The sequence below is a fragment of the Carassius gibelio genome, chromosome A21 (assembly GCF_023724105.1).
Source record: "Carassius gibelio isolate Cgi1373 ecotype wild population from Czech Republic chromosome A21, carGib1.2-hapl.c, whole genome shotgun sequence".
Taxonomy (NCBI): domain Eukaryota; kingdom Metazoa; phylum Chordata; class Actinopteri; order Cypriniformes; family Cyprinidae; genus Carassius; species Carassius gibelio.
Window position 1 is genome coordinate 20,101,847 of NC_068391.1, and position 20,656 is coordinate 20,122,502.

Sequence of the window (20,656 nt, forward strand, 5' to 3'; positions counted from 1 at the left end):
AATTATATAATGACCAAAGTTGCCGTCTCACCACAGTGCTTTTTTTGCTAATGAGCTAGATTCATTGTGCATAGAAGCCAAAAAGGAACAATCCAAGATTAGACGAGGTCTTCAGGCCAAAATAATGGTATAATAAATAAAGAAAAGATAATAAAATGGGGAAAAAAAGAAGAAACAAAATGAACTTACTTTATAAGGTTCAGGAAAGAGGGGAGAGTTAGCTGGAAAGGCCTCTCCTCCCTGCTGGATTTCTTGATTTCTCCTTTCCCTTTCTTTCATACGGAGCATATTCCGGTCTTCACGGTTCATGTTGCTAACAACAGAGACACTAAGAGTCACTAAGCAATGAAGGATTAGAGAAAAATAGCTTCCTGACACCTTCATCTACACCTTCATCTACCAAGATAGAGTTACATATTTGAACAACAAATGGAAACAAATGGACAGGATTACTTGAGACAAGCTGATGTGCTTTCCCTTCAGAAATCAAGAGCTGGGCCATTTCTCAGAATAACAGACAACAGTCATGTAGCTCAAATTTTGCAATTCAATTAGACACGCTTATTGGTAATACTGACTTTAATTCGGTCTATCTGTGTCTTGCACTGCGTGCTTCAGCTGACCAAACATTATAGTCGTCATTTGCCCTGTACAAAGTAGTTACACATTCAGCCGATATTTAGCACAGTGGATGGAATAATATGCTAAAGCACACAGAAACCTTAAAAGAAAGAGGTTGTTTCAAGAGTTGAGACATGAAAGACTGCTAACATTACGTTATGTGAGATATGTGTTGAGTAATCGATGGTGCGATGTGAAATTTCCTAAAAAACGTCAGTCTTTGAGGCATGTAGTTCAGTAATTAGCTAAATCTGGCCTACAAGTCATTCAGAAAGGCAATTTTTTCTTGAAGACAAAAAAAAAAAAAAAAAAAAAAAAAAAAAAAACGCACAACAGGTTGAAAACAACTCTTGTTGAAGACTTCGGATGCAAAGCGATGCGGCTCCTGCGTTGGCTTCAGTCGTTTCATTTTGATGCCAATGAAACCGTTACGAGTCATTTATTGAATTCTCAAAAACACCCAATGATATTTTCACAGGAGTCTGACAGAAATGCTAATTTACAAGAAAAGCCTCACACAGATTTAAAGGTTTTTTCTGAACTTTTTAGCTCAGGACTACATAGAAAAGATGCTTAAGTAAAGGCATAGAAAACTGACAATGAATTAATCATTCCATTCACTGTACTTCCATGAAACCTGAACTACAGATTCACTTTGCTTATGGTTTCACCACAAAATCCAAAGGAGGACAAAATAAGGTGAAAGAAATAAAGAATTGGTAAATTAAAGGACACTGTGTAAGAGTAAAAACTGGGTCGTTAAATCCTCCTGGTTTCCTTTCAGAAGGAAAGCATGACTGGTACGATCAGCACTGCGCCGCGTCACGTCGAGAGGAGGGGGTGATTCTCGGCTGTTTTTAGATAAGACACTATTGATGTATTAGATCCTGGTTTATTTTGTGAAGCTGATAGTCATGTTGAGAAAGCTCAATAGCAAACCACTCAAATGACCAATGACACACACTGCACTGCAACAAAACTGGATTAATCAAACCGTCTCTGACAAAGCATTCATGATCTCGGTTGATGAGCCGGTGTGTACACACTGCTTATTAAAACTACCAACAGCTCAGTCCAAACTAAACAGCACCAGTCTGTCAATGTCCTCGCCTCCACGTTTCAACCCGTACGGCCTGCCAGCTTTACTTCTGCCGTGTAAGTTTCAGGATTTCAATTAATCAGACATGCATTTTTTTTTAACCTTAAATCCAGACAAAAAGTATTTGAAATTATGGACCTTGAACATTTTATAGAGACACAATTCTGTCCTCCTTTACTCACCCGCAAACCTGTATGAGTTTCCTCCTCCTGTTGAGCACAGAGGATATTTCGAAGAGCGTTGGTAATGATGTTAATGGCAGCCATTGAGTCTCACAGTATCGATTGATCTGGATTCAATGGCTTCCAGCAACTGTTTGTTTGGTTACCCAAATTCTTCAAAATACTCTGTTCCACAGAAGAAAGGTAGACATACAGGTTTGGAAAGACAGGGGGAGGAGTAAAGGATGACAGAATGAGGGAACTATTCCTTTAACTACAAATGCTTGAGTACATGTAACAAAAAATTAATTAATTAAGTGCAACTCATCTATGCACAGACCTGATTAATTTAAATAGCATTTTGATGATGATGTTATACTGTAAACTGCAATTTGGCTGGATCCAACAATTCAATCTGAGATTTGAAATCATAAGGCCCCGTTAAGCCATCTGAATATATGCAGTTGAAAAATGAGAATTACAAATAATAAATCAATAAGCGGGATATGTATGCTCACGTGAGTGGACTGTGCTGATGATGAAAACAGTCGTGCGTGTGGTCTCCGAGACCGTAGCACACACACAACAGAAGTATACTTTGGGCTTGACGTTCATAGTTTTGCAAATAAGAAATTTCCTCATTACGATCTCTCATACGACGTGCAAGAATCAAACGGTGTTCTGCAACACCCCAAATCTGTCCGGACGCATCATCACAGATTCACATGACATTAAACTCAACCCTCTACAATCCGAGTGAATCACTCACATGCAACTACATAATGTCTATCATTAGCTGCTGGCTAATACACTGCTGGATTTCACTTGTCAGTGTTTCCGTTAGAGTTCAGTAGTGGGCGGAGCTTATACACAAAATGCCAATCACTTTGACTAAAGCCAGACCTTACCATGTTTTATGTTGTTTTTAGTAGAAACACTATTAACTTAACCAAATTATTGTTATTTTGTTTTACTGAAGAATTGACCAACAATGTCTCAAGCTAAATTCAGTTAGTATGACGAATAAAAAAAAAAAGAATTCACATTTAACACGTTTTAGTTTTAATTACTAAAGTTCTATCAGAAAATGCTTGCTTGATTTTTCTTAAGTGTAGTTCTTGCAGATCATATCACATATGAATGCATCTTAGTAAAAAGCTGTGCCATTTTACAAAGATAAGCCAATTTGTGTGTGTGTGTGTATAATATATGTATGTGTGTGTGTATGTATGTATGTGTGTGTATAACATATGTATGTGTTTGTGTGTGTGTGTGTGTGTGTGTGTGTATGTATGTGTGTGTATAATATATGTATGTGTTTGTGTGTGTGTGTGTGTGTGTGTGTATAATATATGTATGTGTTTGTGTGTGTGTGTGTGTGTGTGTGTGTGTGTGTATGTGTGTGTATAACATATGTATGTGTTTGTGTGTCTGTGGGGGGGGCATTTCCTCTGTGCCTCCTGAAAACAAAATGGATGAGAACAAACACAAATATTACAAAATATATTATTAAAGTGTGTCTAAATGACTCATTTTTCAAAGGAAGTCTGTCCAACTGTGACATCAGCAGGTAAAGTGACATCAGGAGTCTCCCCTGAGCCCATTGAGTTTTAACAGATCGACTAAAGCGTGCGGAGAGTTTGGTGGAGGTTAATGGAGAAAGAACGAGGGAAAGTCACGTGAAAGGAGGCAACGATATGATTGGATTTAACTGATTATGATCCGCTATGGTTAGTTCATGCTATAATTCCCCTTCGTGTTCCAGTGAGGTCTGCGTTCTGGAATCAGTCTGAATGAACAATACAACGGGGTTCATGGGAAGACTAATTAACAAGTAAACAACTCACACACTTAATTACTTTGTAACGTCAAAATAAAACTTGAAATCAGCTTGGTGAAATACAAGATAAATCTGTGTCTGTGACCAATATTTACAGAGCTTCCATGACTGATGATCCGGAAAATTCAAAAGTAAGCTATTAAAAAGAAAAACTGAACATAAGTCCAGAAATAAAATATATTGTTGAAATTGTTACTGGCTTTTATAAATAGAATATTGAATACATTGTTAATGCAACAATTTTATTATTTTTTGGTGGGCTAAGCTTGTAAGAAATGTCAGAACCTGGTTAAATCCTGAACCTGGAGGCTCTCCTTTAAACCCTATGATGCAAATGTAAAACAGGTTTTTATTCCACTACGTATTACTGGGAAGTTTCTCATTTGGCAAGAATTACTTTCACGTCTTGCTCTGTTCAGATCATTAATGATTGTGTAGGTATAGGAGCTTACATTTTCACCGATTTCTATACATGCGCTATCCTGAAAAGCATTTTTTATTCATGTTCACCCAAGTATCTACATATTCAAAGGTGCTTCAGACAGTGATATAATCCAGATTATGATCTGTCCGGTCTGTATATAATATTCTTTGGCAAAGCTGCTACAGTGCACTGCTCATTTCAAAACCAAAAACAGTCAAGATTCAGTTTGTGATAGATACAAACGGTATACAAATTGTTGTGAGAAGGCCTAAAACTTTGCTGTGACTACAAGAGGAGTTACTCACTGAAAACATGGCTGCTTACCCTGACTGAGAGGCCATGGCCTCAACCAATCAACCATTGGAAGAGGACTTAAGAGAAGATTCCAGACAACTTGATGGTTCTTCTCAGCTCTTCTCTTCTCCCTCGTTTAATAGCGTCAACAGTTTCTTGATCGGCAGCTTTCACACTTCTGTCGTCGCTGCTGTATTTCCTGGGAGTTGAGATAAACCTGACTCAGAGAGGGGAGGATACAGTCTGTCTGAGGAACAAACCACTGCTGACCAGAGGAGACACTGCTACAACATACAGCTCAGCACTAGAGCAGGAGGATCCATACCAAATCTTAGAAACCACTAGACCATCACAATGTAACAAGCAGATAACATACCCCTTCAAAAAGCTTGGGTTCACAGTTTACACTAACAACAAACTCATCCTTCAACATTTTATCAGCATTACATCCACATGAGGTAGTAAGCTGCCTACATAAATCTTTTCGCTGAGAGCAAACACCCCTCGAGTCCTGTGGAGAATGGTGCAGTCCACAAGCGCCCATATAAGGACATGTTATTTTATGCCACTCAGCCACTCCCCTCTGTGACATTAAAAGCCACAGCAGCCAATCAGCTGCTGTCTCTCAGTAAACACATGCCCTTCCTCACTTGGGTCTGAGCCAACATCATCAGCACAGTTTCCTTAAAGGGCCAGATGCGATTTTCCTTCAGGTCCAGAGGGAAAGCACTGCAAAAACATTAGTAAGCCCAGGTGGTGATGAGGCAATTAGATGCAATATGGGAATCACCAAAAACAATTACGTCTAACCGTTCTGAGACCAGCTGTAAAAACATAGCCACTATGTTAAGACTGTCTAAGTTTGACCAACTAGCAGCTAGCCCAGTCTTACTTTATGCATTACACCAGCCTTAACCAGATTACCTTTTTAGTCGAAGCTGACCACAGGGGTTATAAAAATAACTTACATTTTGATCCATCCCATCTCATCAAAATCCTACATCTTCACAATAAAAGTTTCATTTAAGGACAAATTCTTGCTATTAAATAGTTAATTATTGGTTATATTAAAGCACATATTGAGGTCTTATTCTGCATGCTCATATTTTAGATCCCTTAATCCTAATCTAACAACAACAACTTTAACTATAAATAAGCAGAAAATTAGAAGTGTATTAAGGCAAAATGCATTGTTAACAGTTAATAGTGAGAACTGAAGACATTATAACAAGAGAGCTCTAAAGCACGCAACATTGAGGGCGGAGTAATAGAGCTAATATATCTATATGTATATAGGTTTTTATAAGTTCATCTGAAACCATTTAGTGATTTGGTATAATATTTGGGAAGGGGGGGGGTACACTTTACTAAACCAAGTTAGTTGAAACCTTACAACTTATTTTTTTTTTTATAAAGTCTTTCGACCATTTACTCAGTTCTGTATGATTGTATTTGTTGTCACTGTGTCAAGACATACGTTTTTATTGAATTTTATTAAAACATTATGAAGCAGACGTCTCACCCATAGGCTTACTTTCATGTTGAAGAATAAGGTGGAAATATTTCTTATATCCTATTCATTACTGTACAACTTCAAGAGCAAATTTATGGCTGTTCGGTACATTTCCATAAGCGTAACATGAAGGTGAAAGACTTTCCTCTACAACTGGTGAACTCCTCATTACTAATCCAAGCTGATTAACAGAACGCTACTGGGTTGGAAAAAGACATCACATATTGCTACAATATTGGAAGAGGTAAATGGACCATTTTTGCTTGTCAATCTGAGTGACGCACAAGATCCCTAATTACTTTAATAAAGCAAATCAAGACCAATCAGGCTTCCCCAGTGAGGTAAACAAGATCCTTAAGCTTTTAAATGAGGACATGCATGGTTATGTAACGTGCAAATAAAGTTAAGGGAATAACCAAAGTGTGCATGCTTTTTTTTTTTTTTTTTTAAGTTTCCTTTGTTAAAATGCAAATATATCCAAGAAGCAGAGAGAACATTTTAGTTGCTGTAAAGCAATATCCCCATAGCACCATATTTTATGTAAATGATCACCATGTTTGAAAGAAGTCTGCGCTTATCTTAATTTATAAAGTTTATAAAGTATAGAGAGACAATATAGCTCTTATTCCAGATTGGACATTATTGTACTTTCTCTAGATAATAATAAATTTTTTAAGGCTGACTTTAAAGATAATGCGATATGAACTGCAATAACCTGACAGTAAACCACACACACACACACACCTGTGCAATATTAACTTCTTTTAAAAAACCCTTTGCACTCTACAGTAAAAGAATGTACACAGTTTTTCCTGTCCCTTCCATATCTCTTCCATTTTACACTGTATTTGTGAATTGGTGTAAACTGAACAGTGGCCAGGGATCTCTTGACTTTGTGTGTGATGATGATATCTCTGAGGATTGTGTACTCAGGGTGTGAGCAGGAGTCACGCACACAAGCTACAACCCAAAGCCAGGTGCACGTGCTGATTGTCTTACAGTCCGTGTTTCTGAAGGATGTTTTAGATGGGGAAATTATATGATGATACATACAAATCCAATTTTCCAGTATGAATTTGATGAGACAGGAAACAGTAACGGTGCAACCCTTCAGTGGTGTTGTTCTGTCCTCACGTGCCACTCGCAAAAACCAACACTGCGCCATTTAGTAGAACTGAAGAACGATGATTCATTTACATTAATGGTTTGAAAAAGCTTGACAAATCCTTCACAGAATACATTTACTGAATCTACCCGAGCAGTCACGAAATCAACACCCTTTCCAAATGAAGCGTTTGTCATTTCTGACTGCTGGTGTGGAACTGACCCTTCAGTAACCTTGAACTGCTGTCGTGTTTACAAACATGTGTACTGCATCTGTCCAACAGTGAGTTAATTAAGGTAGACACCAGTGTTGTAGTCGAGACCAGCTCATTCGAGTCCGAGTCCGAGTCCAGATCGAGTCCAGAGAGGGTCGAGTCCGAGTCAAGACCAAGACCAGAGAGATTGGGTCTGAGACAAGACCTAAAGAAATCTTCAAAAGTATGTCAAATGTTTGGTGGAAACAATAAATGTTAAAAGGGCCACATAGTATGTGGTGTAAAGGTAATTTTATTAGTATTATGAAGTGTTACTTGTCAATATTAAGTGCTCATTTTCACATAACATCGTTGTACCACTATACACATCCATATAACCTTTCTAGTACACATAATATTACTGTACGACTCTATATTGTAATTCTACATAACACTTCTAGTACAAGTAACATTACTGTACCACTATACTTGTAAATGTTCAACTGTAACAGCTTTTACATAACTTTTAACCTTGAAGCTTAGCTAATAACTGCTAATATCCTTACAATGTCTTGGATTATGTGCACTTTAGATGTTGTGAAGATTAGAGATGGGCATAATTACTTTTCAAAAAAATAAGTGAGGAGACCATCCAGCTACCCAACCAAGCACGATGTGGTCTCATGATCAATCCACCCCGACTAAAAACTCTCTCTACTGACACAGAGGAAGCCGGGACTGACAACAGTTACCATTTTATCACTTTCTGTAACAGCAACGGATAATCTAATGCTAATTTCCCTGGATGGTGCGTTTTAATGCAGGGTAAAATACACACTATTTTTTTTTGTTACGGAGGGCATACACACAAGAGCCGAGTGACTGTCCAGGAAAATTTCATCCAAAAGTGTGTATGTGCCAGGGGAAGAAAGCTGGATCAAATCCCATATAAGTTCAATGCCTTCTGTCAGACATTGTTTTTGAGGGGGAGATGTTTAGTGTTGAGACAGTCAGTCTGTGTCTGTATTCATTATATAATTTAACTAAACAATATTTGTTTTTTTTTTCTGTGACCATTTTGTCCTACTTTGTAAAAATAACACAGTTGAGAGAAATAATGTAGCAATGTGGCTTTCTGGAAAGCGGGATCACTACAGGCGGATGGCAGGAGGGTAACTTAGGCCGGTGACACACTGGCTGCGTTGCGTCTCTGCTGCGTGCCAGAAACGTGGCGGCTGCTTCGCGTTTTCTGTGTCTTTACACACCAGAAGCGTGCCTGCACGCGGCGCTTGGCGCGCTGCTGCTGCTGTAGGTGACATAGAGGGAGGCAGCCGAAAAACCAGGCTCTTGTCTTCATGACACCAATATCAAATGTATTTTTTTTATTTTTTTTACACACCTACTGATAAGACACCATCAACAGTATTGACGGCAAAATACAGTAGGCCTATGTTTGACAGGTGCAATATTTGAAAATCGATCATTATTAATTTATTTTTAAAATTACATTTATCTCTGAATTTATGTCAACCTATAGACTTTCAAATATCAAAATGTCATGAATTAATATGTATTTGTGTACAAAATGACATATAAACATATTTTCCTAGTATATTTTGCCTGGAAACACTTCCAACATGCACGCGTGTCGCGTGAAAAATATGCGTCGGTTCTATTTCTAGCATGCACGGGTTTTCCGCGCGTCTCACGCAGGCAGTCTGCAAGATCTAACCTGTTAACAGTTAACATGGGAGCCGAATTAAAAACAGACACGCCACGCAGCTGAGGCGCTTGCGCCACGCATCCAGTGTGTTGCTGGCCTAACGTCTCACGTCAAAAGAAAATCACCAGTCATTGGATGTGTCAATCATACATCAATTTAAATAAACATTAACATACAGTAATAATCATGAAATATTTTGATTGGGACTCGAGTGGACTCGGGCATAAGTCCGATTCCTAATATGTTCGAGTCCGAGTCAATACCGAGTCAAAATGCATACGAGTCCATGACAAGACCGAGACCATTAAAATACGGTCTCGAGACCGAGTCCGAGTCTCGAGTACTCAACACTGGTAGACACATTAAGAAACGCAGAGTAATGTCAGGATTAAAAAGGTGCACGCTGAGTAAATAAATCATCTTTCCATTGATGTATGGTTTGTATGGAGAAAATTTGGCCAAGATACAACAATTTGAAAATCTGAGGGTGCAAAGAAAAACAATAATTTTTTTTTTTTTAAATTACCTTTCAAAAGTTGCATAATTTGTCAACTTCAAAAACACCGTTTTGCACAGTAGTCTGTATCATAAACATAAGCCAAATTAAATAAAATTATGTCAAGCATGCGTGTGAGTAAAATGCAAATTAAGAGTTTAAACACCTACAAACTACAATTAGTACATGATCATTTTTGGCTTCTTTTTTATTATTATTATCGTTATTCCGGTAAGTTTTGAAAACAGGACTTTTATTTTGACAGTGTTGAGAACACTAACGTCTCGGCAAAGACGTACAGGAGTTTCCTTTGCGCAGTCTGCGTTAGTTTAAAGTCTTCTTTTAACAGTTCAGTCAAATAATTTAAAGACAAGTACTTTTTGGCAAATAGCATTTGAATATCTAATAAACATTCAATGCCACACATGTTGCAAACTTTGTCAATCCATTAGTTCGATGCATGTGCGATATATTCAGTTTGCCACTGTGTCATATTCATGTAATATTAACTGCGTACTGTACGTGAAATTAGCATTACCTGGCCTTTATTTGGGACACTACAATTCCCAGTGTGCACTGTTAAAGTGTTCATTCAATCGCGTTTTAATCAACATCTTTATTGACTATACACACAATAACAGGATTACAGAACCAATAATTCTTTTGTTCTTTACTCAGAAAAAACACATTTGTTATGAGTTTATACAGTATATTTTCAGGTAGAATGACCTCTTGTGTTATGCATGACCCCTATCACTGTAACGCAATCATCTGGAAAACTTTCCATATTATATGCACCAGAAACACAGGCCTCAGGCACAGCAGAAAGAATGGTCAGTTCTCTCTTGGAAAAGAGGCTTTTACTCCTCTTACAGACGGGACGTTACTGCAGTTAATAACTCATCCAGCCCTGCTCAAGCTGCAAACAACAACAACTAAAGTCTTCTCAAAAATAAAAGAACAACTTGTAGCATGACCTACATGCTGCAGAAGCTCGAACAAACTGACAATGACAAAACATTGCAAAGCGTCGACCACATTCTTTCTAGTCATAAACACAGACAGAGGAAATGGTCAGGCCACGTACCACAACTGAAACAGGAAGCCCTGCAGAGAGTCAAGACCCATAACGGCTTTCATACACGCTCAACAATACAGCTCTTGTCACTGGCTTATCAATGAACATCGTGGTCTCTTCTGGGTGCACGTCTTCTGATGATCGTGTACGGGCAGGAGTCAGACACAGGGTCAATGTGTGCGCGTTTCATTTGGTTACATAAGCAGCACAAGGTCTGTCCCAGATCCAGATTCACATCTGTGTCAGGAGCCTGCAGGAGTTAGATGTGAACACCAGCTAATGTTTGGATGGCATACAGCGGTACAGACTTTAAACCAAACGTTCATTTGAAACTATTATTGCTAAAAGTAGAATCCAGCAAATGGTTTTCTTTTTTAATCAAAGTTTGTGTATAAATGTGCTAACATTTGACAGTCTGGTAAAATAATGAATCGTAAAAAATATAAAAATTTATTTTTTCCCTCGTGTTATTTTTCCCATATGGATTCAAAAAATAAAGAGTTAAAAGCCATTAAAGAGGAGAATCGCACCCACTAAAAATAAATAAAATAATAAATAAATAGTATTTGAAAAATCAAAAAGGTTCAAGACTTAATGGCTTTAGTGAGGGAAAGAACTACAATCCCATGAAGCATTGCTAATGGCAATCAAATTAAGAACAAAAGATGATGTATAACTCCTGTTTTATGGATGTTGATTATAGAAACAAGTTTATTGCAAAACACACACAGCGAAGTTCAAAAGATCGGGATCTGAAAGATTTTTTTAATGTTTTTTTAAAGAAGTTTCTTTGGCTCATTAAAGCTGCATTTATTTGATCAAAAATACCATTGTGTAAAATTACTGCAATTTAAAATACATTTCCTGATAAAGGTCATGCGATCGAAACATCATAAGTATTTTGATATTTTTTGCATAGTTGCTTTTTAGTTTTTGACCTAGTTGCTCTGTCTCCAACACAGCTATCTTCTGAGTTTAATTTTTAATTAAAAATATCTTCTAAAATGTGTTTTTATTTTAACAGACTTTATTATTTATTTATTTGAGTCAAATTGAATTTTCAGCATCATTACTCTCAGTTTTCAGTCTCACACAATCGTCAGAAATGCTGATTTGTTATCAAAGCTGGAAAGAGCCTGCTACATTTTTTTTACCTTTTAATATTTTTTTCAGGATTATCTGATGAATAAAATATTTTACATATTTACATACATACAATTTTTTTTTTTTATCTTGTGTAACAATCTACATTGCCATTTAGAAGTTTGGGGTCAGTAAATGTTTTTTTTTTTTTTATTGAAATTCATACTTTTATTCAGCAAGGATGTGTTAAATTGATCAAAAGTGATAGTTAAGACTTGTATTGTTGCAAAAGATTTCTATTTTAAATAATTGCTATTATTTTTTTTACTTTTTATTCATCAAAGAATCCTGAAAAAAAGTATGAAAATATGAATGTTTCCAACAGTGAAACAGAATCATGGGTAGTTTTCCACCAGGACCTCTACTATTAAACATGTTTATTTGAAATTATTCAGACAAACAGCATTCCACTGATTAACAACTTCATAGCTCACAATAGGTCTGTATTTAAAGCTTTCTAAGATAACGTTTAAAATCAGTGCCATTATAGAAAAAATTAAAGACAGGATTTCTACTTCCAGAACCCTACTGTTGGGCTGTATTAAAGGTGAGGTTAAAACATTGCATTGTGGGAAACCATTGCCTAGTTGCCACTATCAACATGATCATTTACTTTTGATGCACTGTTGCGTTACCCTTTAGACTGAGAATACAAACTCCCTAATCACTTAGCAAACACCCTACGAGGTACACGAAGCAGGGCAGCAGGGAAAACTGGAACACACCTCAAATATAGCAGGAAATCAAGTACTCGTTGCATAAAGACAATTTGCATACAGAGCACATTTACTCTAACCCACAGTGAGTAACAGTATGACTGTACAGAAATATGAACTCCAAACACAGCCTTGTTCCTGCTCTAGCTACTGACTTTAAAATGGCCCCCAAACATGGAAAATGCAACAGATTTGCCCTAAAAAAAAAAAAAAAAAAAGTACGTTATATTAGGGCTGGGCGATATGGAGCAAAAAATATATCTCGATATATTTTGCTATATCTCGATATACGATATATATCTCGATATCTTTACAGGAAAAATAACCCCCAAAAATCTACTGCAAAAACAAATATGGCAAATATTATATGTTAAGGGGCCTATGAAACATTTTATTTTTTTCTTCACCATATGTTTTATTGTTACCTAATTCTGTGTGCATAAATGCATAAAAACAACTTAATTAGTTAAAAAAAATTCTTAAAATAGCCTTATGTGAAATGTTTTTTTCCCTTCAGAAATTCTGTGTATTTACATTTTACTGATTATCAAATGAAGGCATAAAACATTCATTTAATTTATCTTTTAATTATTTAATAATTAAAGGGGATTTACTATTAAAAATAAAACATGGGAGAAATGTTGTGTGATTATTACTTATAAAATTATGTTCGTTTCATTTTAATAGTAGTAGTAGTGGGCTATCTACATTCTGCTGTACAATAGTAATAGATTTCTGTCAAATACTTTTATTTTGACGGGTTTACCTTTACAGTTCTGTGTATGTGATACCACAGTCTATGATGTGATATGAGCTAGTCTTACTCAAATCAAACGGTCAGATGCTCATGAAGTGACTCTCAGTGCAGTTCTGGAGATGTTCCTCATGTGTTCACGTCTTTATTCAGAGAGAGGAAAGACAATGTAATCAGCGCGAGCGTTATGCGAGCTTCCGTGTTTAATGAATGAAGACGCGCTTCTGCTCCATTCGTTGACACAGACACGCAGAACATGCAGGATTCATATTTAAATAGACTTTTCCGGGTTAATATTTGCAGATATTAGTCCATTTCGCGATTTGATGTAAGTGCATGACCGACTTTTGATTAATTCATTTAAAATTTGACCAATTCCGTGACATTCCGCGTTAAACTGTAGATTCCATTTTTATGACTGGATTCCGCGATTCCGTCCGCGTTTCATTGGGCCCTACAGTAGACTTCTGCCTGCTTTTCGCCCTACGCCTTAAAACTGAAGTATCTCCATATAATGGAGCCAGTTGTCTTTTTTTTTTTTTTTTTTTTGACTAGTTCTCTACACGCGAGGTGAGAGGGGACAAAAGCAAGGAGGCGGGGGACGAGCACAGCACAGGGAAGGCAAACAAGCAAAGTGGCGGAATCAGAATATAAACAATATATCGATATATACGATATGTCAAAATCCATATCGTGTTTAAAAAATATCTCGATATATTTTAAATATCGAGATATCGCCCACCCCTACGTTATATCATATGGAAAGAATGAAAATAACACTAACAACTATCAAGCCAACACACACTACTCTCAAATATACCACGCCTAAACAACTTATTTCATTTTGCTCTTTAACTCAGTCGATCCCGCATAAAAAATGTGTATTCACACCAGCACCTAGTCTGAACCGAACTGAGGTTAAAATTAAAATCGTCAAGCTAAAGCCGTTCGACCGTGTTTACATTCGGTCAAGTTAGTGACGTCAAGCGACTTCCGCGGAAGGTGAAACATTGTAACGCCGTGACGTCGTTGAAGCGCTAACGTCAGAAAATGTAACAAGATACAGCGCAGGGGTCAAAAGTCAACTGGACTTCATAATAATAATACTAATAATAATCGATCAGTACTGAACTAGTCGAGGAGGTATGTTTACGTGACTATCCCATTAGCATTTAACGTCGTGTAGAAGGTAAAACTCCTTAGCTCAAATGACGTAAAAGCTCATTTCTAGTAATAAACATGCCAAAATGGCATCAAAGAGCAACGCCGCGTCCGAGAGCGCGCTGCATGATACGAGTGCAAACACGAACTGCCCACGATTAATTCTGACCGAAAACTGAATAAAAACGAATAAAAGGTTGTTTGTGAGAATGCTTTGTCGAGTCGATGGCATGTGAGCGAGTGTTCAGGATCGGACGGAAAGAGGAACAACGCGAGCTCTGCTTCTTTAACAACTTGTTACAGTTGGTCTCCTGAATAAAGCATCAAATGTTACTGTGTGAGCGTGGATCTTTTTCAATTATGCAATCGCCCAATTTATGGCCCACTTACCTCTTGGCTTATTTTAGGCCTGAAGCATTCTAGCTTATGAAAGCCTTTCCCTTTGTCTCAATCCGCTTCACACTGATCTGCTGTAGCGTCCCAATAAATGTGTCACCCACCAACTAGAAACACGTAAATGCTGTAAAAGACACAGCTTGTTTAAGTGAGCCATACCGCCGAGGGTCGTCTGCTCGTCATGGTTGTGTCGGACTGATTTCTCCAGCAGAACACGATCATTTTGAGGAGATCATCGCGCATCTGGCTGCGGCTGATCTAGGCTTCGTAAACTAACCTGGTCACGTGACGAGAGCGTCCTACAGAAGGACTGCGTCTCAACTCCAGTGTGCAGACTACACAGACAGCATTGTGGTCGTGTTATCAGAAACCTCACAATTTCAGCTTCTCTATTACGTTAAAAAAAAAAAAAACCTTAGGCAGAGTTTACTTTTAAACCCATTTCTACTCAATAACTGAACGTTTTTAAGGTTTAATAAATCAGATTTTTTTATCCGTTCAAATAATAATAGTTTGCAATGGTGTGACTTCTCAAATATTAATTCCCTGCATGTTTTGTCGCTAAATCTAAATCGTTGGACTATGGTATAAACATAACATATTCGAATAAATCGATTAATCGCGATTATTCGCATCCAAAAATACGTTTTTGATTAGTAATATCTACGTGTATACATATATATATAAAATGCATTTCTTAAATATATACCCGTACATATAAATATACACAGTACACATACACCTTATGTAAACAAAATCCGGTGATTAACGGATTTGAGAGCCCTAGTTTTAATAAAAATAATTATTTTGCCATATAATAATATATTTGTGTAGCAGACTAAATGGTTGTAAATGAATTCTCATAAGGCTTTCCAGATATTTTTTTGTGGTTTTCTTATGAGACGTGCTACATTTTCGACTGATTATTTGACACTGCTAATTTCACATTTACTTGCATTTCTTTGTGTAAGAAATCAGTTTATTTCATAAGACCATCTTAAAATGAAGACAATGTTAATGCGCTTCAGCCTGTACATATGCCACAATTCCTACTTCATGGTCAGTTCTTAAAAAAAAATTAAAATAAAAAATGGTCAGAAAGCTGTGAAATAAATCAACTGATGTTGGTATGAACGAATAAATCATGTTTGAGACACCACTACACTCTGCCATGGAGAGAAAACAAAGTTGTAAATAAGCAAATCTGAAGTGTTTGATTTTCACATTCTACAAAACAATGAGAATATACATACATATGTCTCAATCTTTTTATACATGACTTCCCATCCTACTCTCACATATTCAATAGCAAAGTGACAGTCAATTCCATCAATGTATATGACACAAGTTCTGGACTCGAATCAGATGAACTGGACCCTCATTTCTTCTTCTTTCTCTTCTTTGGAGGGCCCTGATCAGAACTGCTGGAGGAATCAGAGTCAGAAGCGGAGGAAGACGAGGAGGAGGAGGAAGAGCTGGAGCTGTCGTCGCTGTCACTGCTACTGTCTTCAGACGAGGATGAGGAGCTGGATGAGTCGCTGCTGTCTGAGGAAGAGTCACTGGAAGAGCTGGACGAATCACTGCTGCCGCTGCTGGAACTGGAGGAGGACCTGAAAGAAAACAGCAGATGTGCTACTTTATACCATTAGTTCAAATTAATATTACACTGCTAAACGTTTCTGTACTACATTCATAATTATACTTCTGAAACCCAGTACTCAAACTTTGAAATCAATAATAATAATTAAAAAAAATCATCCTAATAAACAAAGATGAATGGAATATGATCAATGAATCCAATTTGTTAATTGTTTTGGACAGAAATAACGAATATACTATAAACATTTTTAAAAACCCTACAAGTGCAATTAAATTAAATTCATACCAGACTAAGCATGCAGGAAAATATTAGTTTATTGATTCCCTCAAAGTAATTTTATACATATAACATTCTGTGATTCCACTTTGTAAAAATAATGCATTAATTATAACATGTTTATATAGATAACACAGACGTTTTCCAAAAAGACAACGACTCACCTCTTTTTCTTAGGTTTTTTCTCACTGCGTGCCATTATTCCAGCTCTAAAAAGTGTCAAGAAAGTAGGGTTTAAATGTGACTAATAACACCGCCCTGCATCATATCTGCTGAATCACATCCATTTCTAATTTCCTACTAATTCTGGGGCACTGATGATTCCCAAAATAACGCTCGTTTTGCTCAAGCATGTCACACTTTCTAAAAAATATGATGCATTTCGTAGCATTTTTTTTTCAACCACTTGTAAGGTGATGCAGTCACACATTGTCCTTTTATCAGCAGAAAACACCACAAAGACATGACTCATGTCTGAGTACTAGTGAAGATGTGAGTTGAACACGTATGAATGATTCTCAAGACGTTACTTCATGCAGAATTACAGGCAGTGAACAAGGAACAGCATTTATTCAAAATATAAATCTCTTCTAACAATATAAATCTTTTCTATCACTTCTTATCAATTTAACACATCCTAGCTGAATAAAAGCTGATTTCTATTGGAAATAAATGCTCCTTTTTTTAAAACTTTTTATTCATTTAAAAGTATCAGTGGTTCCAAAAAAATATATTAAGCAGCACAACAGTTTCCAGAATTGATAATAAATCAGTATATTAAAGATTTCTGAAGATAATGTATGTTAATGGAAAGCATTTACTGATATTTTAGAACTCAGCGTTGTCAAATTAGGCATTTTTTACCATCATAAAAGAACTTCAAAATTAATTTTTCTGAAGGAATCATTCAGAAACAAACTGTTTTGACTGTGGTTTTCCATTCTGTAGCAGTTCTGCGCTTCCGCCTGTAGATGTCGCTCTCCGTCAAAGAACGTCATTAAAACGCGACAAAACGATCCTTTTTTCGCAACTAGTTATTAGCAAAGGGTATTTTCTTATAAATCATTGACTCATACGTTCAATATTACCACTCAAGTGTGTGAACGTTTTGTGTTGTGTCGCGTTTCTTACCCCACATCATCCGAAGGATTGTTCTCCTTGTCTTTGAGTCTCTTTTTCAGCTCGGCTGTCCTAGAAGGTCTATAAAGATACTTTCTCTTCCCAGTGCACTCATAGGACCAGTGTCCGTGTTCCAGACACTTCTGACAGCGCACATGCTGTTTGTTTGCCTCCCTGTGAGAATAACGAGAAGACACAGAAAGAACATAAAGAAGATAAACAACAGATCCGCGCTCGTGAGCCTTGAGAGTATAACTAAACGACTTTAAACTTGATATCAAAACACACGGACTCAAATAGACGACTACTGAAATAATTAACACATCGAATACGTTACAAATTTAATTTAAAACTCGAGTAATGTGTGAAATAACTCACGCTTGTCTCCGAGCGATCAGTCTGTGCATGGGAGTCGCCATGTTGGACGCGATCGAGTGAGTCTGACTTCCGGTTTAATGTCGGAAAATAAAAGCGTGGCATCTAAAAGCTTCATCTTTTTGACTGTTTTAATAATCTATCTATGAGGTGACTATAAAAGGTTAACATGTAGTAAGTCAATATAAACCGTGAAGGCCTCGGCACCAATACATTTTCACGGTAAATTAATTTTTTTCCATCTAATAACTAGTTGAATTGTGAAGACTTTTTGAAATTTGTGAAAATTTTTAATGATAAAATGGTTGGTCTATATTTTACAAAACCAAAACTACCGGTGACTCCGTCTTTTGATCTGGCTGTGCCTTGTAGCACAGAATGGAGAGAATTCGATCTCATTACCCTTCCAGTTTGGGCGGATATTGTTGTACATCTTAAGCCTTCATCATCTAAAAATGATGTTTTGTCACCTCATCTTTTTAAAGCTGCAGTTGGTAACTTTTGACGCTCTAGCGGTTAATAAACAGAAATGCTTGCGTCTCGCGGAAGAACATCGTAGCCGGAACTACTTCTCTCTCTTTATGTCTATGAAGAATCACAACGGTACTGGGTTACTCCGCTGGGGTACCCCCTGAAGCAATCTAAAATAGTCTGAATATAAACACTTATTATAGGTGCACCCTAGTGATTCAGGACAAGCTAAAAACACGGTTTGGAAAATGGATTCATGGTGTACTCGCTTATTATATACATTTTTCTACATTTTGAACACAAACAAAGTTACGGACCGCAGCTCTGATTGGTTGTTTTCTTACTTGGAGCGGTCAGTAACTGCAAATGGAAATAGGACCACTGGGAGGAGCCAGAGGAGCTTGATTTTTTCACAGATTATCTGTCTCATATTCTACTGTCAGGAGATAATGACAGGTTTAGCAAATATGTAAAAAAATTATTTTTACAAAAGTTACCTACTGCAGCTTTAAGCAGATTTTTGCTAGTGTAGGGACTACGGTGTTGAATCTGACTATAAATGCCTCAGCCAGGGCACCTGTCCAGCTGTTTTTAAGCTGTTATTTTGATCAGCCGCCTAGAACATTGGGTTGGCATAAAAGGTAATGTTTTCAAATGGTTTAAATCATATCTCACGGATAGATTTTTTTCTGTTAATATTGGGGGCTGTAATTCTTCAAGATTACATCTTCCTTGGGGAGTCCCACAAGGTTCAATTCTTGCTCCAATTCTGTTCTCCCTTTATAGGCTACATTTAGGGGCTATTGTTTGCAAATATAAAGTGTCATTCCATTGCTACGCTGATGATACGCAGATTTATTTGCCTATGAGTGAGTTGAATTCAAACTCACTTGACACTTTATTAGCATGCTTACACGATGTTAAGGATTGGATGTAAATAATGTAAATAAAATTTTATTGTGTTTGGCCCTAGAAAGAATGAGGTGCTGCAGTGCTTGAATGCAACTTCTTTGACTGGTTTTGTTAAATCTAATGTAAAAAAAAAAAAATCGGATTTGTTCTGGATAGTGATTTAAATTTGGACAGACAAATTAACTCTGTAGTGAGATCTTGTTTTTTTTTAATTTATGTCTGTTAAGACTAAACCATTTTTATCTAGTTCAGATTTTGAGAGAGCAATTACATCCATTGTCTTTTCTCGAATGGATTACTGTAATTCCCTTTATTATGGAGTTGATGTTCGAGCACTTATGCGTTTACAGAAAATCCAAAATGCTGCTGCAAAAATGGTCAAGTCTGCAAAGAAATATGAATCTGTGACTCCGTTATTAATTTCTTTAAAGTGGCTGCCATTACGACTTAGAATTATTTATAAAATCCTTGTACTTGTCTTTAAGGCCTTGCACAATCTAGCTCCTGTGTATTTGTCCGGTTTGGTGGCAGTCTACACCCCCTCTAGATCCCTGAGATCAGAAAATCAACATCTGCTGTGCACTACCAGGACAACATATAAACATAGAGCTGATAGAGCTTTTTCTCGAGCAGGCCCTAAATTGTGGAATGACCTCCCTCAATCTATTAGATCTGTCAAATCTTTACACATGTTCAAAGCTGTGTTAAAACAACATCTTTTAAATCCAAATGGAGAGCACTTTTAAATGGGTTAATGTTTATGTGTGTCTATGTGAGGTGGATATGTCTATCTCTGTCATTTTCTTGTTATTTTTTTGTTTAGCTTGTGACTGTAAAGCACTTTGGGCAACGTGAGTTATAAACAAACAAACAAACAAACTAGTTGTGATTTTCATACACAGAAATTAACTTCAAAAACTCCACACCCTCTGAGAAAATACATTTTATTACATTTAAAAATAATGTTTTATAACAAATGGTTTCCGATTATATTGTGTCGAGGCTAATTATTGCGTTATTATAATTATACTCATTATCATATGAAATTGTATATTTGAAACTGCTAAATTATTATTATTAGGCGTGCACTGCACATTAGTTCTGTGCATGCGCGACCAAAATAAAAACACGCTGTGTAAATATGATCATGCCGCTCATTCTCTCATGTCCCAAACCTGGCTATATT

The 20,656-nt window shown here is 36.8% G+C and overlaps 2 protein-coding genes across 12 annotated transcripts in view; both read right to left on the bottom strand.

The window, feature by feature from the left end:
* Positions 1-15,033, bottom strand: part of aff4 (AF4/FMR2 family, member 4) — a 35,750-nt gene extending 20,717 nt beyond the window's left edge. For 2 of the 11 annotated variants that reach the window (XM_052536689.1, XM_052536693.1), the window contains exons 1-2: positions 10,557-11,057; positions 190-313 (exon numbers count right to left, since the gene is read on the bottom strand). In XM_052536689.1, the coding sequence (XP_052392649.1) occupies positions 190-313; positions 10,557-10,609 (177 nt within the window). In that variant the 5' untranslated portion in view covers positions 10,610-11,057. Of the gene's footprint in view, positions 1-189; positions 314-4,469; positions 5,075-10,556; positions 11,076-14,711 lie in introns of those variants that run through there. The other 9 variants (XM_052536695.1, XM_052536694.1, XM_052536688.1 and 6 more) reach the window with 9 other exon arrangements.
* A 624-nt stretch (positions 15,034-15,657) lies between these two features.
* Positions 15,658-18,531, bottom strand: zcchc10 (zinc finger, CCHC domain containing 10). Its single transcript, XM_052536332.1, has 4 exons — positions 18,091-18,531; positions 17,725-17,886; positions 16,758-16,802; positions 15,658-16,327 (listed from the first exon to the last, which is right to left on the bottom strand). Exons 1-4 carry the CDS (start codon positions 18,129-18,131, stop codon positions 16,096-16,098), a joined length of 480 nt encoding a protein of 159 aa, XP_052392292.1. The 5' UTR covers positions 18,132-18,531; the 3' UTR covers positions 15,658-16,095.
* Positions 18,532-20,656: the final 2,125 nt, after the last annotated feature.

Excerpts from the sequence above, each read along its gene's own strand:
- zcchc10 (XM_052536332.1), bottom strand. The coding sequence starts at position 18,131 with ATGGCGACTCCCATGCACAGACTGATCGCTCGGAGACAAGC. Across the intron at positions 17,887-18,090 it reads CTGATCGCTCGGAGACAAGC|GGAGGCAAACAAACAGCATG; the intron begins GTGAGTTATTTC and ends TTATTCTCACAG. Across the intron at positions 16,328-16,757 it reads AAAAAACCTAAGAAAAAGAG|GTCCTCCTCCAGTTCCAGCA; the intron begins GTGAGTCGTTGT and ends GTTTTCTTTCAG.